The sequence below is a fragment of the Mustela lutreola genome, chromosome 7, assembly GCF_030435805.1.
Source record: "Mustela lutreola isolate mMusLut2 chromosome 7, mMusLut2.pri, whole genome shotgun sequence".
NCBI lineage: Eukaryota > Metazoa > Chordata > Mammalia > Carnivora > Mustelidae > Mustela > Mustela lutreola.
Genome location: NC_081296.1, coordinates 42,058,498 through 42,086,019, shown reverse-complemented (window position 1 = coordinate 42,086,019; position 27,522 = coordinate 42,058,498). Strand labels below are relative to the sequence as shown.

The window sequence follows — 27,522 nt, the reverse complement described above, 5'->3', positions numbered from 1 at the left end:
GTGCTAGAAGAGTAAACTGGAGTGTGCATATTGTGCCCTGGTGGGTCTCAAACTGAGACTGGGCTAAGAGTTAATGCATGACTCAGAGACAGCCAAACCCAGCATAGTGCTTGCTGTCACTGGTACGTAAAAGATGTATTTCAGAGGAATACAGGAGTAAAAACCAAGGCACAATGGAGAGAAGATATTGTGTGCAATGAACCCTAGCAATTTTAGGTTGGTAGAGCCCAAATTTCCCAGAGAATACCCTACCCTTGGTCTTACCAGAGATAATGTTGGGGGTATGTAGGAGAGTCTCGTGAAATAAGTTAGGGAAGTTGGACCTATTTTCTAGACCAAAGGACTTTTTCACACAAAATTCAGAGTCTTAGAGTGAGTTTAAGTAAAAACAGTATCTCCAAGGAACTCTAGCTTTTTACATGGATAGAAAGTACCATCATGAGAGTTGAATTTAAACAGAGTAATGGTAGGAAGGAGACTTTAGGAGAATGGGTTTAAAGAAGGTGAGACAGGGGCACCTGGGTGGCTCAGTCAGTTAGGCAACTGCCTTCGGCTCAGGTCATGATCCCAAGGTCCTGGGATGGAGTCCTACATCGAGTTCCTTGCTCAGTGGGGAGTCTGTTTCTCCCTCTCCCTAGGACCCTCCCCCTTGCTCTTGCTCTCTCTCTCCTACTCTCTCTCTTAACAAATAAAGTATTTAAAAAAAATAAAAAATAAAGAAGGTGATACTGAAGAGTCCAGTCAAGAGGATATATAGGAAAGAGACGGAGGGTATCTGAACTCTGGTAATAGCTATGAAATATGAAGGAGGAATGAATGTGAAAACACTGAGGGAAGAAAAACTGTCAGGACTTGGTGACTGATGGGGACTGAGAAGTAGAGAAGTAGGGAAGAGAAATGGTTAAGCTGCTTGGGGCTTCTGGGTGGCTCAGATAGTTAATCATCTGCTTTTGGCTCAGGTCATGATTTCCAGGCCTGAGATAGAGCCCCATGCTGGACTCCCAGCTCAGCAGAGAGTCTGCTTCTCTCTCTTCCCCTGCTTATGTGTGCTCTCTCTCTCTTTCTTTCTCTCTCTCTCAAGTGAATAAATAAAATCTTTTAAAAAAAGAGAGAGAGAGAGAGAGAGATGGTTTGGTTCCAAGGTTTCAGTTTGGGTTACTGGTACCTCTGCCAAGTGAACTAGGAATTAAAAAGGAGAAAGAAATTGTAAGGTGGGGATTAGATGTTCAGTTGAGTTTAAGCTTAAGGAACTTAAAGGGCTTTCACATAGGAATGTCTACCAGGTTACTGGACACCTGAACTGGACACTTGGATCGGGGTGGAGGGGGTCACCAAAATGTCAGCATCAGTCAAAACCATGAGAAACAATAAGATCATCCTGGAAGATTATGTAGCATGATGAGAGAAATACCAGGATTTAGAGCCTGGAAAACACCAATATATAAGAGACTATTGAAAGGAAATAAAAGGGGGGGGAGGATTCCATGATTGGGGCCAAAGCCGGGGGGGGGGGGGCGGGAACAGATGGGACCAGGGAAACCATGATAATGGGAGATTCTCAGGTAAAGAATAAATGATGCTGTTAGGTACAGTGAGAAAGTCTTTTAAGGACAGAAAATAGACTATTGGACTTGACAAATATACTTTATTGTGATTTAACAAGATCAATGCTAGTGGAATGACAGGAGTTTGCAGTAAGAGTAAATAGGATGAAAAGTGGGTAAGTGCTGGGGGTGACCAAGGTCAAGGCCACATTCTGCTGGTTTCCTGCTAAGGGTTTTTCACATCTCATGTGGATTATTTGGAGTTGGTGGAGATTTTTGCAGAGGCAACTGACATTATCAGACAAATTTGGAAAGATGACTCCAGAGTGTTGTAAAGATAGATTGAAATGAGAAGGTACTGGAAGCAGAATAAGAAGAATTTAGGAAGATATAGAGTAAAAATGATACTTCTGTCCAAAATGATCATTTTGGAACAAAATAATCTTGAGGTAATCTAGAACTCACAGAATCACATGGTTTCTGACCTCCAAGATATAAAACCGTGAATATTTCTCTGAAACCTAAAGTTTCTAACAAAACAATTTTGAACTTGCTTTTACTCGTTATATCTGAAAATTTATAATGACCTCTGAAAATATGGACCCCAGCTTGGTGCCCCACCAAGAATAGCACAGGAATTCCATGCAAAATACATAACTTTGGGTAGGCTATGTTTTTGCTCTGTTTTGCCAGTGTTTATGAAGTCTGACTCTCTCCCTGTCTTTGGGGTAATTAAATATTTATTTTCCTTTTCTAATTTTCTTCTTTTTTGAAGATTCATTTCTTTGATTGAGAGAGAGTGTGCATGGGGGACAGGGACAGTGGCAGAAAGAGAGGGAGAATCCCAAGCAGGCTCCCCTTTGAGTGCAGAGCCCCATGTGGGGCTCAGTCTCATGAACCCAAGATCACGGCATGAGTTGAAACCAAGTGTCAGATGTTTAACCAACTTGTCCGCCCAGGCGCCCCTCTAATTTTTTTTTTCCTTCCTAAGGTCACAGAACAAGTAACGTGATTCAGGATTGGAGCTCAGGCAATATAAGTTTAAAACCATCTCTCTTAGCTACTAGGTATCTTTCTCTTAATTTATCCTCCTCCTCATCTCTTCAATGTTGTATATTACTTGCACATGTATCTGGTCCTTTCAGCATGTGTCTAGTACATGCTTTGTTATCTCATCTTATTCAGCCTGCCTCTAGCATAGTGTTTTCTTGTACAAGGGAGATGACCGATGTTTATTAATGAAAACAAAAACAATGTGAGCCAAATGTATTTTTGTAGAATTAGAGTGTAGAGGACATGTGGTTTGTTACCTTGAGTACAACAGTTTATCAAAACAGATAATTGCTTTATAAATATTTGTTGAAGTACATAACAGTTATTAGTAATGATGACAATAACTTTGAAGGTTAATAGCATTCTGCTTATAACTGCTATATATTTTAAATTTTCCAGAGCATTAGGCATATATTCATCTTAGAGGATAGACAGAAATACTTTGCTTTCTGATTTTAATTTAACGGAGATAATTTCTGGGGTATGATTGGAAGTAGCTAGCTATATGTGATTCACCCCTTGAAACTTCCCATGAAAAACAAAGGAAAACAAAAAAAGAATGCCAAGTCATAAAAGCACTAGACATTAGGGTACCAATCAAAGATTGCCTGGTATCTTTAGATTAGGAAAAGATACCTTTCCTAAGTAGACTTTGCCTAAGTTTACGGCAGCTGGCTAGGTTGAGAGATGTTCAGTGGCTGACTGGTATGTCTAAACTCCTAAAATATTAACCTGACTAGAGAGGAAATGGGAGGATATTTCTAGCAATCATACACTGTCAACCCCGTATCTAAGACTGGGGCTGAGACTGCTGGCCAGCAGCCTGGCAATCACTCCCTATTCCATGCTAATGGCTTCTCAAGTCTGTAAAGAACTATCTCTTGTTTCTCACACCTACTCACTCTATATCCGTTAAAGAATATACAAATCCCAAGATTGCAGTACAGCTTGTGTAATAGGAGCTAGGCAATAGGATTTGAAGCTTGTTAGAAAAAAGGCCCAGAAGAACACTGGGAATGGTATATCCTGGGGATTATACATAATCTTTAATGTTTTACTTCCAGTAAGAAAGAGTTCACAGCTTGTTTAGATTTATCCGGGGGTGGGGAGAAAATCCAGTTTTTACAGATGGAGAATCCACCAAAAAGAACAGGTAAGTATCTTTTCCCAGTCTAAATGAGAGCTGCATTTAAATAAAGTCATGGGTAATGGTGGAATATTTTTAGAGACTTGGCTTCCAGTTTAAGGTCTTTAGGTGAATGCTGACCATACCTAGGTGGTCAAAAAAATACGGATTCAAAGGAACCTGTAAGTTGCCATATAAGAAAGATAAACATCTTTACATATTATTTTAACATATAAAAGTGTAAAAAAAAGTATATAATCCATATTATTCTTTAAAATACTATTAAACAAGATTTTTACAGAAGAAGTCAATAACATAGCACACGTAAAATGTTTTTTCTTTCAAAGTTTATCATAGACCTTACCAGTTTCTGGTTATTGTGTAGATGCAAAAAAATTACTATAAAATTACTATAAAATAGATACCACTCTGATTTCACTAAGTAAAATATATTGAGACTTAATTTTGAAGATATTAATGGAATTATTTTTCACTCATAACTTCCTAAAGCAAAATACAGGAACGAGAATAGCGATGTGAAAGTCAAAGGAGAACAATGAGAAAAACTCACTATTTCATTTAATGCTACTTTTCATTCCATTAGAACTTTACATCAGTGTAAACATCAAATTAGCCTCACAATGGTGTTTTTCTTGTGAGCTAATTAAAATTATAAGCAATAAAATTTTCATTGTCTGGTAAAAGGAAGAAGGTAAATAGATTAAAGTCATAAATATGGTCCTCCTTAATTTGGTTGGAATTAAATTGAACATGTCTCAATATATCTAAAAATTAAAGATAAAGTTGTCACTCTTTAGCACTTACATTAAAATGTTCTTCCTAAAACTAGTGACTCCAGAGTTAACTGGGAGTTGAAATACTAATATTAAAAGTTAAAGCATTTGAAAAAAAAAAAAAAAAACAGTTTAAGCATTTGATAGTAACTTTTCAAATAAAACATTAAAATTCAGAATTTCCAAGTCACTCTTATGAATATAACCTTTTCCCTGGCTAGTAAAAAATACCTGTCTTTTTTTATTTCTCTCTCTCTCTCTCTCTTTTTTTTTTTTTTTTTTTTTTTTTGAGAGTGGGGAGAGACAGGGAGAGAGAGAATCTTAAGCAAGCTCCACACCTGGCACAGAGCCAGATGAGGGGCTCAATCTCACAACCCTGACATCATGACCTGAACTGAAATCAAGAGTCTGGCCCTTAACCGACTGAGCCATCTAGGCAAGCCTGTCCTTTTCTAGAAACTGTGATGAGGATAATAGTAAATCACAGCTGGTATATCTTGGTACCAAGTAGTAGTCTACATTGAACTTGCCATTTCACATTCCCTTTTAACATAAATGGTAAATGATGAGGCAGTCAATATAATCAAGAAAATAGTATGCATCAAAGTACACATTTCTCAGATGATGGAAAGAAAAAAAAAGAGAAAAAGAGACTTAAATTTTGAAGAAGGCTAAGTATTAATCAGGGTTAGTGAAGACACTTCTTTTTTTTTTTTTTTTTTTTTAAGATTTTATTTATTTATTTGACAGAAAGAGATCACAAGCAGGCAGAGAGACAGGCAGAGAGAAAGGAGGAAGCAGGTTCCCTGTTGAGCAGAGAGCCCAATGCAGGGCTCAATCCCAGGCCCCTGGGATCATGACCTGAGCTGAATACAGAGGCTTTAACCCACTGAGCCACCCAGGCACCCCAACACTTCTTGAAAACCTTGAAAAAACAGTCAGCAATTTGCTTTTTTGGTGTGTGGGGCAGAAAGAGGGATTCTGGGTGGTTAATTTAGTGCTCTAGGTACTATGGCATAGGCATGATTCCCTCTAATCCTAGCTCTTAGAAAAGTAACTCTTTCACTCTTAGATTCAGTTTCTCCATCTTTGAAGTGAAAAGATCTAATCCTTCCAAGCTTTAGCATGCTATGCATCTCTGAACACAGATAATTGGTTGTGTCCAGCCATAAACATTACTTCCTCCCACCATCAACATCTGATTCTATCCGAGCCCCTGGTTAATAAGGATAGCCAGAAAGCAGGGGACAAGGGAGCCATTGGCAGGCATCCTTCGCTCCTTGGTAGTCACCAGCTAACAGACTTCTACATAGTCTTCAATTTGCAAAGCACATTCTTCTGACTTTATGTGTGTCTCTTCTTTATGTGTGGTTATTGCCAATGTGAAGTTTCTTGCTTCTAAGCATCTCCTTGCAAATCAATTCCTTTTAAAGGCTGTAGTTTCAATAGTTTCACTGCTACTTACATTGTTGTAGGACCCAGAGGGAAAACGGGATTTAAAGTACAATTAGCAATTTAAAAGGACTAAAGAGTACCTTACAGCAAACCACCCCTTCCAAAAGAACACCTTCAAACAAAAGAAGCCCTCAAGTACTATTGTGATCTTGGAAAATGCTAACATTTCCCAACAAGGGTACAACTGAAAACAATGGATCAATAATGTTTGAATCCCCTGACTTTGCCTTTTTGAAGAAAATGGCGTTAGTGTCAAACCAATTTAACAAATGGAATTTCAGCTTCATGCCAAAAGTTAGAGTAACAAATTCAAAATGATGATGCTTAAACTGGCAGTGGGAAGATAGTTACTGGCATGTTTTTAGCTAACGCAATTGCTATAACATAATCAAGCATTAATTCTCAAATATTATTGGCAAAATGTTGAGAAGTCATGTGTATTTCAAATTATACATCCAGATTCAGGTCACTTGTTATTGTTTTGTAGGTATCACAATGGGGCTGGGGACAGGGAAGGATAATCATCTAACTCATGCCTTTTCAGGGACAATTGTCCCTAGTCACATCCTTTTGTGGTTTTCAAGGGGTCCAAATGCCTTTAATTCAAAAGATTTAAAGAACAGTTGTTGCTTTTTTGTTTTTCTTTCTTTCTTTCGTTCTTTCTTTCTTTCTTTTTTTTTTTTTTTAATATAAATACAAGCAGGATGATTGGAAGGGAGCACTATAAAGACAACAGTAATTTCTAGATCCTTCGGGGATTTCAGAGAAACAATATAAGGTGAAGGGAAAGACTATCTGTATTCTAACGTCAGAAATATACTAAAACATTATTTATCACATTTGCTCCCTAAAAGTCAAATTTGCATGCATTTCAGCGATTGCATACATGCTTGTGAAAGGTCCCCCAATAATGGGTCTGTGATCAAAGGAGCGAGACTGATACAAAACAAAAGTCAAGCAAAGCTTTATTTCTCTCCAAGCATTGAGAATCAAACTGATGGGCCAGGCCGCCTCTTGCAAAGAGGCGACCTCTCTCTGCCTTACAGACTTTTATAGAGCAAAGGCCCTGTGGTTGGGCCTGGCCACACACAGGTGGCCAATGAGATTGTAACACACAGAGAAAGCTGCACAGTCATGCTAAGTCACACACGGGTGGCCAATTGAATTACAATTTACCCTAGAGTAGCTATTCGAACTAGCGTATCACCTTGGTCAGAACTGGCGCCCAAAAGGTGGGGCCCACACTCCTTGGTAACTAGGGAGACCATATGAGCGCTTTACTGATTGGATGTCTCCACCTGACCCGACTCATCCCTGCATTCGAGCCATTATCTCCACCGGACCTGACCTGCCCTTGTATTTGGGCTTTACCTGGGACTTGTTTTTAAGTAAGTCCCCTGGGCGGGTGGGGGGAGGGTGTGGGGGGGTGCGGGGACAGTTTAAGTTTTACTGCATAAACAAAGTCATTGTTTAACTGAATGGAATCGCTCTGGCTAAAGAGGCCCTTACACTTGACACTAAAGAGGGGGTCAAACACTTCAGGATCCACTTCTCTTCTGGTGAAAAGCATCATAACTTTTCACACATCCTATGGATTGCTGGAACTCAACTACAGAGGTTGGGAGTATGAGGGCAGTGGTGGGAGACAGGAAGGCAATGAAATGCGTAGGGTTTGGCGGCGTGGGGGTAGCTAAAGAGTCAGTAAGGCTAGGACCCCCAGTTTACCATCAGCTTTCTCTGACACCTCTCCACATCTGTGCCTGGATTTGGTCCCTTCATGCCTAGGTTCTTACAGGACCCATGTATACCTCTATTACACGGTCTTGCTATTAAATTTCTTCTTCCTCTTTGCTCTAGATTAGGCGCTCACTGAAGCAAGAGAGATCTTTTACTGCTGTATCCCCATGTCCTGTGTCAGTCCTCATACTTAAATGCTCAGAATGTCTATCAAATAAAGGAATCGTATTTTCTGGAATGGGGACTCCACCAGAGACTGGATCTTGACTTCTTGTTTGCTGGTGTATTCTTAGTGCCTAAAAAACTTCTTGGCACATGGTATGCCCTCAATAAATATTTCTTACAGGAATGAGTGATTCACTCATCAATGAAGCAGCACTTTTTTAGAAAGCAGGCTGATGGCTCAAGCAGCTAAAATAGACCAGTGCCTTTAAAATAAACTATATCCCAATAGTTCCAGTTCAAATGTAAATTCAATTAAGAGGGCCAGTACCAAAGTCAAGGTTATTTTTTAAGGACATCAAGGTGAAAAACACTGACAAAATTTCTTTCTCACTTGGTAGTAGAGTTGCATGTCCATAGTCTAAGGAAATCTCAGATTCTGTGAGATGCCCGAGGCTTCATTTTACAATAAATTTAAGACTCATTAAATACTCAGTTAAAATGTGTTTGTTAGACAGAAATCACCTCTAGAGGACAATTTCATCTCTGATGCTGACATGGAATCCCTGCATGTATTCAGGGGTGAATCGCAAGTCTGTCAGAATGTTTGCAAGAGCATTTATGTTTGCATTGATAGATGAAAAGCATGAAGGACTCCCAAAATTCTCATGAAGAAAACCATGCCCAGCATCATGGTGCAAAATATGTATAATGGTGTGCTTCTTTGGAAAGGAAACAGACTTTCATTCTTGCTATCATATATTGGAAGATTGCTTTTTTTTTTTTTTTAAGATGGATTTACTATGTGGGAACAAATCCTCCTGGTCCTTGATCAATCAGCTGTCCAAACAGGAAAATTGTAATCCTTTTTCTCCTCCCTCATGAATGTCCCAAAACAAAGAGTCATTTTTATGCAACAAATTGGGCCAATAAATTGTGCCCTTATAGAAAATGTTTTGTGGTAAAAGGAGAGAGATTTACAGTAAGCAAGAGGTACCTTAGAGGACTGGGAAGTTCAGTATTAATGTTCAAATTATTTATCAGCAAAATAGATTCAGCCTCCTTCTTATGAGGAGAAATACACAAGAGGAAAACGTAATAATGTACAACCAGACTCTCTGGCTTAATACTCACTTCCCCTTTATTTCTGCTCCAAATCCATCTTCAAAGAAATGGGAGTATGCTTAAAAGGAACCAGGCAAAAAAAAAAAAAAAAAAAAAAGGAACCAGGCAATCTCTACTAAAAACAGGAAGAGTATGAGGTTACTTGGGGATTTGGCTAAGCATAAGTAGGCTTTAAATATCAAAAGAAACTGAGTTTTGACTTTTTTTTCTGATCAAATCATATCTAGGAAAGCCCACAAAAATTAAGCCGTTTTGTCCTTTCCTAATTTTGTAAATGCCCTTCCTATGTAGACAGGACGTCTGTTTCTTCCTTGAAGCTGAGTTCCCCAACTTTGTGTTTTTAAAATTAAGGGAAATACTTCTGAGGTAAGTTTGACATACTTCATTCGAGGTTTTGCTGTTGTTAGTTGATTGGTTTTCTGGATCCCCGAAAGCCAAGTTTCATGACAACAGGAAAATACTACTGATCCAACAGGCAACCAATTTAAATTTGAAGATATAGTTGGTTACTTATAAATTCCTTTTTAAAAAATGTGTTGTTATTCATTGGCCAACAATTGGTTAGGAATCAATTTATAATTTAGCTGGAGTGATACTCCAAGGAGTATCACTTGGAAAATATGGTAAAAAATATATATATCCCTAGATGATCTCACTGATATGAGGAATCTGGGAAACAAGACAGAGGATCATAGGGGAAGGGAGGGAAAAATGAAACAAGAGGAAACCAGAGAAGGAGACAAACCATAAGAGACTCTTAATCTCAGGAAACAAACAGGGTTGCTGGGGGAGAGGGGTGGAGAGATGGGATAACTGAGTGATGGATATTGGGGAGGGTATGTGCTATGGGGAGGGGGGAAAAATCCCTGAAACTACATTTCAACGGCTAACAGAAGAATGTCAGTACTCTGATATTTCTCCAAGTTATCATAAATTATCAATCAATATGATATGCTCTAAAACACTTATAAGGTAAAATAGATACCAATACTAGCTCAATCTTTCAAGTTTCATTTTGCATGCTTTTGACAAGTGAGAACTTTTTTTTTTTAAAGATTTATTTATCTGAAAGAGAGAGACTGAGAGAGAATATACATGAGTTGGGGGAGAGGGAGAGAGAGAATCCCAAGCAGACTCCCCACGGAGCGTGGAGTCCTATGCTGGGCTGGATCTCAAGACCCAGAGACCCTGACCTGAGCCAAAACCAAGAGTAGGACACTTAAGTGACGGAGCCACCCAGGAGCCCTGGCAACTGTGAACTTCTGTCATGATGAAATATGCCATGGGAAGTTGAGAATAAATAGTTTCTGCTTCTGATGCATTCAATTAAAAATATGTACTGAGTTTCTATCATGCACCCAGAATTTTTTAGAAGGCAGTAATAAAACTTATGGCCGATGGATTCAAGATATGAGTTTGTAAATCTTTGAACAAAGCTCACATGCCCGTGACACCATTCTGCCATCTCTCAAACTAGATTACACAAGTAATTATAATATTAACATATTGATATAAAATGGTTACAGGTGTATTTTTCTATAAAAACTATTTCAACAACTAATGATCATCCATGAAGAGTAAATGAAGAGATCATATTCATACTGGTAGCCAAACTTTTTAGGAGTTAGACTGTCAAACAACAGGAATATTTTTTATTCTGGTGAGAATATAAAATTTGTACTGCCAAAGCAAAATTGCACGGACATAATGAAATAGGCCAGTAAAATTTTATTCAAGGGTGTGCAGTAGGGAAGATAAATCAGAACTCAGTCCGAACTCAGCTCTGCTGAAATAACCGATGGGGACATTTTTGAATTGGAAGGGGAATGGATGGAAGGTTTTACGACCTGGAGTTGGGGGAATCACAGTCACCTGTGTTTGCTAGTTGGCATTATCCCCCCCCAAAAAGATAAACTTTCTCTTATACTCATGATCCAAGACAGTATTTACAACTTGGATCAAGGCACCCATCCAAATTAGGCTCCTACCCTCCAACAGAGACTGGGAGACACGTTTCTATACCGCTTGATGACTGCATTTGAGAGGGATACCTGCCGGGTCCTTGAGAAAGCTACTCCTTGGTTAAAACTGGCAGGAGGCTTTCAAAAAATTACAATTCAAAGAATTTACCATTATAAGTTTTCTAAAGTAAATGGTGTTAAAAAAAAAAAAAAAAGGGAAGTCAGGGACCTCTGGGTTTAAGCCTTCTGGATTTTGTAAGGGCCTAGTGTGAGAGGGAGGACAGGAGCCTAGGGGCAAGTTACAAATCTGTCTAAAGTTTTATCAAGTTAAGGGAAATGTTAATGGTCCGTGCTCAAAGCTTAAAGTTACATATAATAAATAAAAATATCATTATGAGGGGCACCTAGGTGTCTCAGATGGTTAAGCATCTGCCTTTGCCTCAGGTCATGATCTCCAGGTGCTGAGATCGAGCCCCACACTGGGTTCCCTGCTCAGCAGGAAATCTGCTTCTCCTCCTTCTGTCTCTCTCCATGCTCTGCTCTGTCTCTATCTCCCAGTCAAAGGAGTAAAAGATAAATACATGGAAATATCAATGTCAAATCAAATGCATAACCAGAAGTAGATAGAGTTGATCCTTGAATAATACAGGGGTTAAAGTCACTGACCCCTACACAGTCAAAAATCCACATATAACTTTGGGCTCCCCCAAATCTTAACAATATATTGATTGTGACATATATATTATTTACCAGTCACATAAATAGTCATAAACATGTATTTTGCCGGTATGTATTCTTAGAATAAGATAGAGAAGAGAAAGCATTAAGAAAATCATAAGGAAGAGAAAAATACATTTGCACTACTGTAAAAAATCTACAATCTGTAAGTTGACCCACAACAGTCCAAACCCTTGGTGTTCAAGGGTTAACTACTGTATTTTATTATCATCAAAGAGTATTGCTCAAATTATTACCAAAAAAAGAAGACATTTTTTCCCCTTATGCCTATCTACCCTGCTTTCACTCTTAGACCAGCAGTTGGCAATCTTTAGGCCACAGCCAAACCCAGCCCATAGTTTTTGTTTTTAAAATAAAGTTTTAAAAACAGTACATGGCCATGCCAATTTTGTTTATTTAATATCTATGGCTGCCTTTGCACTTAGAGTGCAGTGATGCAGTTGTGACAACAGAGGTGATGCAGTTGTGACAACAGCCCTTCATCATTATGGGCTCACATGCAGGTCACTCAGTACAAAAGTAGCCACAAGTATTTTCTTGTTACTCTTTACTGAGGTTAAAGATAAGGAAAAAAAATACAAGTGATAAAATGAATAAAGGATGATCTTCCTCTTTTCAGCTTTTAACCTTTTTCTACGTTAACGTGATTATGCTTCTTAGAACATCGGAAATATAGCAAAGAAGTAACAGGATATCAGCTCACAGAGATATTTTGGAATGAATTTACCTTGATCATTTCTTTTACTGATAATTTTTCCTTCTCATTGCTGTTGTTTTACTGTTGTCTTTTTTAACATAGCTCCTTTTCAACAGAACAGTATTTTAGACTCTTAATCATAGTTGCATTTTTATTTGTGCTTAATTTGATAGGAGGTATCCTGAGTTATAACCAATGACGTGGGACAGAGTGGATGACAAGCTCAAGGGACTCCATTATGGCTGCCCAGTCACAAAATAGGTTGCCTTAAAAGGAACGCGCTATTGCCGTGTGTGAACAGGCAGAGGGATGAAGGCCATCAGTAATGGACGCAGCAACAGGGCTTCTCATCCGGAGAGATGTTCAACTCTATGGCCCCTAAGTGCCTTTTCATCTCCATAATCTGTAAGTCTTACTATTTAGACTTAGAACATTCTGTCAACTAAAAAAACCATACAATTGGTCAAGAAAATTTTAAGTGTAGTCTTGCATATGCTCTTCTGGAATTATGTCTGGTAATTAAATGCTAAGAACAGTAAACCTTTGAAGTAGCGCATTGATCTTTGTCCAATCCACATCAATCACTCAGATGGTTCAAAAGGACCCATTATCGTGCTGGCATCTATTTGGTTGACATGAAAATTTTCATCCTTAAAATGAAAGTACAGTTTTCTAATATATGCACATAAAGAGTTTAAGCATTATATATCATATATATCTGAACAAGATGCATTTATACTTTTAGACCAGGTTTCAAAAGGTAAACTGTAGGCAAGGGATAACCCAGTTCTAAACCCTTATGGAAACTCCTCAGTAAAGGTCTATATGGGTCACTCTCATGGAACCACATTTACTGCAGTATGTGCATTTTCAGTAAATTTTGGGTTTGCTGAATTAGGGACACTGGTATAAATACAGGAAGGAAGAATATGCAGCTTATTGTTTGGGTCAAGACACTGTTATGGCTCCAGATGTGTATCTCTCTGACATTAACAGACTCTGTAAAGTTTGACAATGCACTTCAATCATCAGGCTTTAGTATCCTCAGATAACAAATAAGGCATTGGTTCTCAAATTTTGGTGTTTATGAGAAGCATCCAGAGGGCTTATGAAAACACAGATCAGGCACCTGGGTGGCTCAGTGGGTTAAGCCTCTGCCTGCAGCTCAGGTCATGATCTCAGGGTCCTGGGATTGAGCCCTGCATTGGGCTCTCTGCTCAGCAGGGAGCCTGCTTCACCCCCCTCACCTGCGTTTCTTCCTACTTGTGATCTCTGTCAAATAAATAAAATCTTTTAAAAAATGAAATAAAACACAGATCACTGGGCCCCACTTTGTGAGTTTCTGATTCAGTAGGTTTGGGGTAGGGTGGAGAAGGTACAAGTTCCCAGGCATTGTAAAGGCTCCGTGTCTCCATGGAGAACCCTCTGAGAACAAAATAAGGTTTGGGAAGATGGTGGTAGTGAATTAGCAGATCCTTAACGCTTTATAGCTGGGAGAGGGATGATCTGGCATCCAAAGTGCACATTCAAATGTGTAAAAGGTGCAAATGACCTTGCAATCAAATTTCGTTTGAATTAGAAGGCGATAAATGCTTTTCTTTCTTTTTCTTTAGATTTCAGCAGAGACTTTTGAACATTGCCTGTGTTCTAGAGTACTTACGTCATAGCTTGATAAATGGACTCAATCCCATAACGCATGGCAAATTCATCGACTATTTCTTGGGAAGCATCATCAAAGAAAACCTTCCAGGCTTCCTCCCCTTTGACCTCTGGGATTTTCACTCCACCATTAGACTTCACTTCAGTCAAGTAATGGAACAGATTCTAAAAGCAAGTGGTTTTCAGTCGTTGAGTAATTGCTCAGAATAGGCCACAACTATGTAACTCTCAGTAATTTATATTTGCATTTTGAAGGCATCTAATGTTTCATTAGCATATAGAAGCAATAGGAATACATTGGATTTTTATGCTAACTCACCTCCTACTTACACAAATTGGTTTTATTTCTGCCTAGGTCTACAAAGAATCAACCATTTCAATGTTTCATCCCTACCGATTCATTGTAAAGGAAGTAAACATTTTTGCATGGAAACATTTCTACATGCTAGAACATATTTTGTGCTCATGGGCTCTGAGTAAATTATAGGGCCCTGAAGAATACTGTAATTGGGGCTATGTTAATACAGACTTTTAGTATGTAAAGAGCTTTGTGAAATGATAAGAGTCAGAGCTACGAGCTGAGGTTAAAAATGAATGTTTTAGAAATTTGTAATGAAAGAAAAATCACGATGAACAATTTCTTTATGTTTCTGATAAGTTTGGCAACTGCTACATGGATGCACCTGGGTCACTAAAAGATCCTTCCTTTCTTGGATTTAATTCTTTTTGGTTCCTGGATTAGCAGAAAAGGACTCTGAAAAGCAAAGAATAATGCTGTTCCTCTGACCCAAATGTTCTCTGTCCAAACTATAAGGCCAGAGTTGGCTCTCCATCCTGTCAGCTCAGGAATTTCTCTTTATTGATTTGAAAAACTAAACCACCTTTCTTAAAGGAATAATAATACTGGCCAGATTGGGGTCTGGAAATTAAGCTTGGGTCCTACATCTCATTATGTGTAAGGTGTAATTGATTTAAATACTGTTTCCCACTCCTTCTTTAGTAAAATGGAAGTGCAAATAATTCTACATATACGTTTTCATAGATATATTTAAGAAAATTGTAAGCAAAAGGCAAGGATTCTCTGTTACCTTTTTCTACCTTAGGAAGGTATTTTTTTCCTCCACCTCTCTGAACATGGGGAAAGGTTCATTCTTCAGCTTCACCTCTTATTTTCTGATACATGAATCAAGAGTCATTTGTATCAGAGAAAGGCACTGGGCACAACTCTAAGCTCTCAGATGCAAAGCATTCAGTAGAAGCACAGATTATGTGTTTGTATATCTACACTGAGGGAAATCTGCCCTTTGGATTCAAATTCGATAGTCTAACGTCTAAGACAACCAAGGCCTACTTTTAGGATGGGTATATTCTCTGCTATCCTTGGATGGTAAGGACATTTTGGTCCTTCTCATTCCCAACATGTTTGTGGAATCAGTAATTAAGATGGAGGTTGGTTCAACATGTATGAAGTTCTTTGTCATTCTAGAAAAAGAAAATCACTGCTTATTACACTGGCTACCAAAAACCACTGAGCAATATCAACATTTTTCTATTTCTAATACTCCCAACTAAACCTTTAGTAAAATCTGAACACTAACTCAGAGTTTTCAAAAATAATTATATTTGGAACTTCTCCTGCTTTACTAAAGTATCACATGTTTAAAGCTTCCAAAATATTTGTCATGACTTATTTTAACAAATGTGTTTGATATTTTTCTTCCTCCTTGGTCAACATCATCTTACTGTCTTGTTTGTTAATACCTGCCTCATGCGTTTGTTATGACTCTCAGTGGAGGACATGTGCCCACTCTTCAGAGAGCAAGACATAGGCTATGTGATTCCCTAGCACATTACATGCTATAGTACATAGTACAGGGTAAGGACTCTAGGAACAACTGCACAAACCTAATTCAATTATACTTTAGAGACAAATATCTTGTTGTATAATCCATAAAGACCTATTTTCTAGGTTTTATCATTAATGCAATTCAATTCACTTACCTCATGTAAACACGTATATTGTATATGATATGGGGCAACCTTCTCCTCTCCTTTTATTTCCACATTGATTTTCAATCGAATGGCCCCAGACACAGCTGATTTATCTGTCCGTTTCTCTGATAAAAGAAAACAGTAACTGGTCATTTTTAAAAATACTGTATTTCTCATAGAATTTTTCAAAAGCTTTTAAAAGGCTTACATGGCTAAGAGGGAATTTTCTAGATTAGGTTTGATTATTAATTAGCCATTATGATTCTGGTAAACATAATTTAAAGTAATGTGCCTATTGTGTGACTAATTGTCAAACCACATTACAGGTAATTCAAACAAAAAGCTTAATCAGAAGATCCTGACATTCTGATACAAATTTCTGTGTATTTGATTAGTTTCTACAATGAAATTAATTGTTTGGACAATTAAAAGCAAGATAACTTAAAAATATAATTAATCAGAAAACTATTTCACGTAAAAGCGTTTGCCTCTCTTTCTATGCTTGAAAAGGTAAGTCAAAGCTCTAACAAAAACATCTGTTCACAGTTTTCTTTATTAGTGATTCATAAAGACCTACAGTCTATGGCCTTTGCTTATTAATGTGTTGGATTAACTGTTTATTTAGATGCAATCAATATTTAGTCAATTCAGTCAAATAATGTGTATGAATATGACCTGATCTGTAGCTTTAAGAGAAAAAAAGAAGAGCATAATCACAGAATTCCTAGAGTTCGTACATAGGGGACCAACATTTGATATGTACTTCACAGATGAAATAAAAGAGGCAAGCTGACCCATTTTACAAATAAAACACAAGGAGGCAGAGTGACAGAAAAAGTGGCAAAGACTCACTGACCTTCTTTCTAAGCATAACTGTATTTAGAGTCATAAAAGATATGGTTAAATCATGAAGTCTGCCTTTGTCTTGTGGAATGTCTGCTGACTCTTCATTGCTAATATTTGATAATCATTGTGTTATGAATATTCTTCCCTGAGGAGGGCCAGGATCATGAGAGTTTCTCCTAATGGCAGGGAAATAGTTGATTCTCAACAAATATTAAAATTTTCTGCTGGAGCCGAAAGAAATGCCTGTGCTAGAATCTTTTTGTCACAGACCTTTGTCCAAAGTCTCAGGGAACATTACTGGTTCTTTGAGTTTAACTACCGTCAGCCCCAGAGACCTATGGGACACAGGTTCTGCTTAGATGCTCAGGGCTTTGGCCAAGTCCTCCTCTGCAGGGCGGAATGAATTCTATGTGATGAACATGATACAAAGAGTAGACATATGATACTTTTGGGGATTGAACCTACCGAGGGATTATATACAAATCTAAAACCTGTCCTTCACAGCCTCCTTCTCTCCCCCTCTAAAACTCCCAAAATCAGCAAAAGAGGGCACAAACACAAAAACTGATGGTGAGCAGGCCAAGATTTCCCTATCCTGCCGCATCCTATTTTCCTCCCTGTTCATGGAAGGACCATTTCAGCGTAAGAGCTGAATAGCCAATTTTTACTAATTTACTGATTTTACTAAGATCTCATTCAAGCTCCTTGGCAAAGTGAATTTATCCACATCAAAAAACATGGGACAGGAGGCAAAGAACATCAAAAGAATTGTTCTTTTGTCAAAAGAATGATTTAAGGAATTTCTGTTTGGAATTCTAAATGCCTCAATTCAAGGACATGCTAACTTACTACAGAAAAAACAGTCTGTGTGGGCACCTGGGTGGCTCAGTTGGTTAAGCAACCACCTTTGGCTCAGGTCATAGTCCCGGGGTCCCGGGATCGAGTCCTGCATCGGGCTCCCAGCTCCATGGGGAGTCTGCTTCTCTTTCTGACCTTCTCGCCTCTCATGCTCTCTCTCACTGTCTCTCAAATAAATAAATAAAAAATATTTAAAAAAAAAGAAAAAAGAAAAAGAAAAAACAGTCTGTGTATGGGTAAACCATTTTGTAACACAATTTGTGAGTACTGGTTACACCGAGTTAATGGCCTGAAGTTTACTCTTACCTAACATCTCCGTTTTCATATAGAAAGTTGTCTTACATAGAAACTAGATACAGGAGGATGATCACTATAACCGAACTAAAAATTTTAACAGTAATGTCAAAGCACCAATTTTCTTTAAGATTTCTTTAAAATATATTTTCATATTGGGTTCTTATTCTAGCTTGAATCATTTGTATCCAGATAAGATATATATCTTTCCTTCTTTAAAATTATTGTGTTAGAGTTTCATCAATTCTATGACTTTACCGCTATGCCTTGTCAAATATTACATTATTTGAAGTATGTGTGTTTTTCAAAAAGCCAAAAGTACTCTTAAATTTACTACAATATATTGATATCCTAAATGGAAACTCTTTGTAATCCTGGGACTGTATAAACACTTCCTTGATTTAACCAGCCCTTAAAAATTTAATTAAGACATTTCAAATGATATGACTAAAAAAATGTGGATCTGGCAATCATCAGTTTGTTCTCCATATTGATAGATCTGATTCTGGTTTTTGGTTATTCATTTGTTTTGTCTTTTAGATTCTACATATAAGTGAACTGGGGTTGGGAGAACGGGCAAAATAGGTGAAGGGGCGTGGGAGAAACAAGCTTCCAGTCATGGAATGAGTAAATCATGGGAATAAAAGTTACAGCACAGGGAATACAATCAATAATACTGTAACAGTGTTGAATGGTGATGGCCAGTACTACCCTTGTGTGAGCATAGCGTAACATATAGAGTTGAATCACTGTGTTGTACACCTGAAGCTAATGGAACATTTTGTATCAACTATGAGCAAATACATTAAAAAAAGAAAAGATATTTTGGATCATGTCCTCTATAGAAACTGAGCTGATCCATATATTTTTTACTATTATTAAATAAGCACTGAAGATTCTAGGTTATTATTCAATTACTGTAAAAGTCAAAATAAAGCTTTATTTAATTCTCAGTTCTGTAATAAAATTTCATTTAAAAAGTCATGCCAACTAAATATATTCTCAATATTTTTATCAACAGGGTAAACGTAAGTCCACATTTATATGGGTTGGCTAACTAAACCCTACTTTTATATGATCATTCAAAGATATCCAAAATACACTTTTCCTTTATTGCTAAAATGTCATTAAGGGACCAAAAGGAAATAAGTCAAACAGCATAAAGTCATATGTTGTTTCCTATCCATTTAGCAAAGTTTTTGAAGCTATATTTATGAATTTAAAATTAGGAATGGGATATTTTTCTACTAAAAGACAACCAGTTGATTTTTTGAAAGGCTCTCTCATTTCATCTCAAATTTACCAACATCTTACAATAATACTGAATTTGAATAAATATTTCAGCAGAATGTTGTAGAAAGACGCTGCTTATTTTGACTTATATGGGAATATAACATAGGCCACAGAGACTCAAATTTTATTTAACTGTTTTTTAAGTAAATTTAAAAATAGTCACCTAAGTTGTACCAGACATCCATCTCTCCACTCAGGGTCCTCACTTCTACAATTGTTTGTCCCAAAAAATCATCTGACTCCTTTTTGAAATGTTGCTTGACTCTGGATTTAATGTCATCATCTTCATCCCACACTCTGACTTTGATTCGATCTGTGGAGTTATGGCACTCACTGAAAATAAATGTGGATACGTTAACAACCATTGGTAACTGCTCTAAGTGGCATTTGATGTTAGCAACTCCTTTTAAATCTGTCTAATCCAGAAAGGTGTAGTAGATTATCTAAGAAATGAGATTTCCCACTGACCCATTTCCATCTAGAGGATGTTACAGGTGTCAGGGACATCAAAAAATGTTGCATTAGTTAAGCAATGTTCCTAAGGGGTAATACCCTATTCAAACATATCTCCTTTAACTGAACCAAATGCAATCAAATATGGGTCAAAAATATTTAGTGTATTTTCTCTTTGATATATTTCTTATTTGCAATGGTTTTCTAGAAAAACACAGCCATTCTCAGAAAACCCTGTACCATCCATGTAAAGTTAATGTTACTTCTATGGATGTAACAGATTATAAATGACAATACAGTTATGTGCTTATACTTAGTAAACTATAAATCCCAGTAAGTATAAGACTGTTAAATCAATTAGAGTTAGAGAAAAACCCTTCTGTTTTTAAGAATAAACTGCACACTTGAATCCATTTTTCATTTCAAGGTTTCTTCCACCTACTCTTGTTGAACCCACATGTATGATGTTATTATTGCCCACACATATTATGGTGTTTCCTGACCCTATACACTGTATACACTCTTCCTATGCTTCTCTACCTGCCAACCAATCATTCTTTAAGCATTGGGTCATCGCCTTTTCTTTCTTTCTTTCTTTCTTTCTTTCTTTCTTTCTTTCTTTTTTTGTAGCTAGTTAGGATAGTAGCTAGTTCTTTTTTTGTAGTAGTTAGGATGATCAATGATGAGTTCCAATTTGCTCTGCACATGCATTTATTCTAGCATAAGGATCTCCAACATGGGGTCAGTGGAGAAAGTGGATGAAATAGGGTCAGCCTAGATGTTCATCATCAGATAATGATAAGGAACATCGAAACCATATAAAGAACTTATAAAACTGAATACCCCCAAGAAAACCCAAATAATCTAGCTAAACAATAGGCAGAAGACACGAATGGACATTTTTCCAAAGAAGACCTATAAAAGGCTAACAGACACATGAAAAGATGTTCAACATCACTCATCATCAAGGAAATACAAATAAAAACTATGATCATATAGTTGTCACCTCACACCAGTCAGAATGGCTAAAATTAACACCCCAGGAAACAACAGATGTTGGTGAGGATGTGGTAAAAGGGGAATCCTCTTACACTGTTGGTGGGAATGCAAGCTGGTGCAGTCACTCTGGAAAAGAGTACGAAGGTTCCTCAGGAAGTTAAAAGTAGAACTATCTTCGATCCAGCAACTGCACTTGCAGAAGAATGGAACTAAATTGGACCACTCTCTTACACCATACAGAAAAATAAATTTGAAATGGATGAAAGACCTGAATGTGAGACAGGAATCCATCCATCCAATTAGAGAAGAACAGAGATAGCAACTACTTTGACCTCAGCCATAGCAACTTCTTGTTAGACAGTGTCTCCAGAGGCAAGGGAAACAAAAGCAAAAATGAACTACTGGGACTTCATTAGGCTAAAAAGCTTGTTGCACAGTAAAGGAAATAATCAACAAAAGTAAAAGGCAACCTACACAGAATGGGAGAAGATATTCACAAATGAAATATCAGATAAAGGGCTAGTATCCAAAATTTATAAAGAACTTCTCAAACTCAACACCACTCCCCAAAATAAATACAGTTAAGAGATGGGCAGAAAACATAAATAGAAATTTCTCCAAAGACAATATCCAAATGGCCAAAAGACACATGAAAAAATCCTCAGTGTCACTTACATCAGGGAAATATGAATCAAAACCACAATGAGATACCACCTCTCACCAGTCAAAAGGCTCAAATTAACAAATCAGGAAACAATAGATGTTGATGAGGATGTAGAGAAATGGGAACCCTTTTACAGTGTTGGTGGGAAATTAAATTGCACCCACTCTGGAAAACAGAAATAGCCTATGACCCAATGATTACACTACTAGGTATTTAGCTAAAGGATACAAACAGTGATTCAAAGGGGCACACGCCCCCCAGTGTTTATAGCAGCAAGGTCTACAATAACCAAAAGATGGAAAAAGCCTAGATATTCATCATCAGATAATGGATAAAGAAGATATGATAATGGAATATTACTTAGCCATCAATAAGAATGAAATCTTACCATTTGCAATGATGTGGCTGGAACTAGAGGGTATTATGATAAACAACATAAGTCAGAGAAAGACAAATATCATGTGATTTCACTCGTACGTGAAATTTAAGAAGCAAAACAGAAGAACATAGGGGAAGGGAATGAATAATGAAGTAAGATTAAAAAAATAGGGAGGGAGGCAAACCATAAGACCCTTTTAACTATAGAGAAGAAACTGAGGGTTGCTAGAGGGGAGGTAGGTAGGCGGATGGTGTAATCAGATGATGGGCATTAAGGAGGGCACTTGATATAATGAGCACTGAGTGTTATATGTACTGATGACTCACTAAATTCTGTCCCTGAAACTAATACTACACTATATGTAAATTAAATTGAATTTGAATTAAAAAATTAAAACAAAAACAAAAAACAGTGGACTACCAGATGATCCAGCAGCTACACTACTAGGTATTTACCCAAAGGATACAAAAATGCTGATTCAAAGGAGCACAGCACTCCAATGCATACAGCAGCATTATCAACAATAGCCAAATTATGGAAAGAGCCCACATGTCCATCGGCTGATGAATGGATAAAGATGATGTGACACATATATATAATGGAATATTTCTCAGCCATTTAAAAAGACTGAAATTTTCAACAATGGGGATTGAGCTGGAGTTATCATGCTAAGCAAAATAAGTCAGACAGAGAAAGACAAATACTATATGATTTCACTCATATGTGGAATTTAAGGAACAAAATAGATAAATATAGGGGGGAAAGAGGCAAATCAGAAAATAAACTCTTAACTATAGAGAACAACTAAGGTTTGCTGGAGGGGAGGAGAGGAGAGTCCGGAATGGGCTAAATGGGCTATGGGGGAGCGTATTTAGGAGAGCACTTGCCAGGAGCACTGAACATTGTATAAGTGATGAATCACAACCTCGACTGCTGAAACTAATATTACACGATATATTAACTAACTGGAATTTATACAACTTGAAAGAAGAAAAAATAATAAAGTAATTTCACCTTTATTTTCCTTCAATTATGAACATAAACAATAAACCACAGCTATACTATGAGCACCTGAAAAATTTTGTCACCAATAAAACCAAGATATTTACATGTAACATTATCATTGTTAAGAAATTTGTAATATTATTTGTAACTATCATTTACTGTACCGAAAGTATTCTTCAAAGTAACTTATTTTCTCCCCAATTCTATGTAATTTATGTTAGAAATTTACAAATAAATGATTTTGAAAAGCATCCATCATTCTCACCAGATTGCCAAATGGATTCATGGCATAAAAAATACTTAAGAACTGGGGTGCCTGGGTGGCTCAGTGGGTTAAAGCCTCTGCCTTCAGCTCGGGTCATGATCCCAGGGTCCTGGGATAGAGCCCCACATTGGGCTCTCTGCTCAGCAGAGAGCCTGCTTCCTCCTCTCTCTCTGCCTGCCTCTCTGCCTACTTGTGCTCTCTGTCAAATAAATAAATAAATCTTTTAAAAAAGTACTTAAGAACTATTGACAGAGTTCTCTCTCTCCCATTAACCTATAGGCAAGATCATACAGCACATTTAAGAATAAAACTTGCCGTATGACATGGCGATGTGAAAAATAAGCCCCACTATTTCTAGAGCTTTCTACATAGAACATTTTGGCAAATGCTGGGTTTTTGTTTTTTGTTTTTTGGGTTTTTTTGCTATAAACATTTAGGCGCACTAGTGGCCTTAGGTTGGGGAAGGCCCAGGATTTGGATACCTTACCATCTACTAGACAGCTTGCATGATTTGAAATGATGCAAAGACATTAATAAAGATGCTAAATGAATTGAAAATCACCTCAGTTTGGGACTTACTTTTTTTTACATATAAACACTGACTCTTTTGCTTATTTTAAGACATAGAGATTTCTTAGAAAACAGCTAGAGTCTAAAGCACTAATCAAAGAAAAATTTTGTTGTTGCTGCTCAGAACTATACCAAGAGCCATTTTCCACTTTGAGGAATTATATTACCAATGTCCAAATCGCTCGAAGTATCTGGATCAAAGTATTTGTATCAGTCTGTACTTGAGATAGTCACAAATATGCCAACATATGAAAGCACGTAACTACTAAATTATGTATTCCAGGGTAGTTGTATTTTACTCTTATATGCTAAAATACATATTAGAATAGATTATATTAAACATTTTTTTCTTTTGTTTTGTTTTCATTTTATTTTGTTTCAGCATAAAAAAGTCATCATGAATTACTTTATATAAAAGGGGTCATTAGGTCTAATAGGGTTTGAGAACTACTAACTACTTCTACCTGACTTCATCTCTATGAATCTGTTTATAAAATGGGGTTAATGATACCAGTCTTAAAAGATATTTATAGAAATTAACTGAAATAATATCTTACAGCAGCTAGTACAGTGACAGACACTTAAGTATTTGATCTATAGTAGTCATTAATATAATGTCCTCATTTCATAAGTTATTTTTGAAGGTAGGATCTAGGTTTATTAATATCTCTATTCTTTTTTTTTAATATTTTATTTATTTATTTGACAGAGATCACAAGTAGGCAGAGAGGCTGGCAGAGAGAGAGGAGGAAGCAGGCTCCCCGCTGAGCAGAGAGCCCGATGCGGGACTTGATCCCAGGACCCTGAGATCATGACCTGAGCCGAAGGCAGCGGCTTAACCCACTGAGCCACCCAGGCGCCCCTAATATCTCTATTCTTAACATAGTTTCTGTCATGCATTTCACATTCACAAAGTGTTCATTAAGAAATCTGCAAAGTTTTACCTCAAAAATTCCCTTTATTATATTTGAAGGAAAAATAATGTCATTCTAGAAATACCATGTATATTAGAGAAATTCTCCAATCTTGATAGCTAGTTTACTATTAAAATGTGGTGGAAATAGTAGGGAAGGAAAAATGACTAGTCAATGATACTGTATCCATTACAGCAAAAGAAACCATTTCCTGCCAAGGACCATGGTTAGAATAGATGACAGCACAGCTGTCTCCTATTTAATTCAGAATTCCAAAGATAACATACCTGAAGTTATAGTGGTGAGAATATTGAGATAGAGAAATTTTTGGCATTAACCCAAAATTTATATTAAAAATAGCTCTGATTTTAATTTCTTTGCTATCAAAAATTTAAAAATCAACATAGAAACAAAAACCTAGCTCTCAGCTCATTTGTGCCATTCTTAGAAAAGTGAAAGAAAACCTAGAATATCAATCAAAATTGTTATCATTGCCATAAACTCAAAATGCAAAATATTACAAAAGCAGAAATAAATCCTTTTTGTCACCTTTTGATAAAATAAATCATCAGAGTTCATGTACATCCTGGGAGACAGACATGTAAAAAAATTTTACCTGACAATAACAGGTGCAATAAATAGCAAACTCTAGATAACAAAGATTGGTAAATATTTCTAGCATCTATTATTTACCAAATTCAAAATATCCTGTTTCATTTTTAAGAATAAGTATTTGAGGCCCAAGTTTTTGTCATGAATTTAAGGTAAAGATTTCTAGCTTTACACAAAGACACACACACACACACACACACACATGTGCATATACACCCACAAACAGTAAATAATAATCCATATAAAACATTATTACTATATATAAGATATACATACATGTATTCTAACTTTTTCTTGTACATAATTCATAACTGTATATGCATATATACACATTGTGTGTTTCTGTATGTGCATATATCAAATAGAGAGGTAATACTGCAATATCTCTTTTCAAATTCCTATTAGAAATAATTTCTCTGTACCAGATGGAAGCACACCTTCCAAATACCTGTTCACATTTCCATTATTTTCTTCATTAATTTGGTTTGTACTTTTTGTTATTGTACCATCAAGAGTTCACCATTCCCTCACCCATAAACCCTTCTGCTCATCCACTCACATAGTTACTTTGGGGGCACCTATTAATGTGCAGACACGGTCGAGTCTTTGGTTAGATAATTCAACCGACCATAGTCTTCCTTCTTTAATGTCAAAATAAACTGCATGTGATATTAATGGATTCAGAACAAACATAATCAATGACATGCCCTAGTTCTTGTGATTTTGCTGAAAGAAATTTGAATATCTCTATTTCTCATTGATTCTTTTTCATTTCTTAATTAAAATTTTAAATTTAGAATAATTACATATTTAGAGAAAAGCTGTAAAGAGAATACAGAGAGTCCCCATATGTCCCCCAGCTAGATTTCTCTATTATTAACATCTTCTATTACTAACATGGGTTCTGGGTTTTGTTTTTTTGTTTTTTGTTTTTTTCTCATAAGGACATGCCAGTTCCTACTTTATCTTTCCCAAAGAGCTTTTTGTAAATAATACTTAAAAATAAACAATGTTTGCTATTATGTTTCAAGTTTAAGCTGTCAGAAACTTACATTTTTTCATCTCTGTAAGGACAATTGTGGGACTGCTCTTGTGAATACTGAAAATGACATGAGGATTTTGCAATGCATATAAAACAGGAGATTTAGGGCGCCTGGGTAACTCATTGGATTAAGCCTCTACCTTCAGCTCCGGTCATGATCTCAGGGTCCTGGGATAGAGCCCCGCATCAGGCTCTCTGCTCAGCAGGAAACCTGCTCCCCGCTCCCCCACCTGCCTCTCGGCCTACTTGTGATCTCTGTCAAATAAATACATAAAATCTTAAAAAAACAAAAACAGAAATGCACAGGAAATTTAGTTCATGGTAGTGCAGTAGAGAATCATCACATATAGACGCTCAGCCTCTCTGAACACTCCCCTTCCATTTTGGCTATAGGCCTCCTTATATTCCTCAACTTCCCAAGACTGAAGCTAGATAACTCTCATTCCTAGATTCCTTTGTAGTGACGGCTCAGATATCTGACCTACATTCAAGCAAGATCTGAACCCAAAATTAAACCAAGTGAAGCAGTGGTTTTATTCTGAGAATTTGCTCATTTGACCATAGTGGTGGTGGAGCCTTTAGTATTTTGATGAAAGTTTCTGGTATTTAGTCTTGAGGATCAAAAATATTAATGAAGGAAATGTGGTTTTCTCCAAAGAAACCCTATGATGGGGGCCTGGGGGGTCTCAGTCAGTTAAGGGCCTGCCTTCAGCTCAGGTCATGATCCCAGGGTCCTGGGATCGAGTTCCGCATCGGATTCCCTGCTTAGGAGGAAGCCTGCCTGTCCCTCTCACTCTGCCTGTTGCTCTTCCTGCTTGTGCTCTCTGCCTAATAAATAAATAAACAAAATCTGAAGAAGAAGAAGGAGGAGGAGGAGGAAGAGGAGGAGGAGGAGAAACAACAACCCTGTGATATAATTGGATATTGTTTCTCTACAGCAGCTTCAAAGGCAGGTACTCTGACCTCTCCAAAAAGTCTTGAGCAACCTAACAGTAAATAATCTTTTTCTATCTGAGACTAATTAGAACAAACCCTAGTTCATTTGCAACTAAGAATACTGATGAATGTAGCAACTTTGAAACAATGAAGGGGGCTTTAATAACAGGATATTGTTATACTTGGAACTGACTGGAAGACAAGATGGGAGCAGCCAGTAAAGATTTCACAACCTTTGTCTGCAAAGCCAATTCATTGCCAAGTACAATAGCAGAACAGCTGGTCAAACTGTTGCTTGTTATACCTTGCAACTCTGAGCACATGCCAAGCAAAGCTTTTCTATGATGTG

The 27,522-nt window shown here is 37.1% G+C and overlaps 1 protein-coding gene across 1 annotated transcript in view; it reads right to left on the bottom strand.

Annotated features, from left to right (window-relative positions):
• The window catches only part of UNC13C (unc-13 homolog C), a 574,360-nt gene that overhangs the window by 286,073 nt on the left and 260,765 nt on the right, over positions 1 to 27,522 (bottom strand). The window contains exons 10-12 of the mRNA XM_059180554.1: positions 19,498 to 19,667; positions 16,053 to 16,168; positions 14,053 to 14,216 (exon numbers count right to left, since the gene is read on the bottom strand). Coding sequence (XP_059036537.1) covers positions 14,053 to 14,216; positions 16,053 to 16,168; positions 19,498 to 19,667 — 450 coding nt within the window. The remainder of the gene's footprint in view (positions 1 to 14,052; positions 14,217 to 16,052; positions 16,169 to 19,497; positions 19,668 to 27,522) is intronic.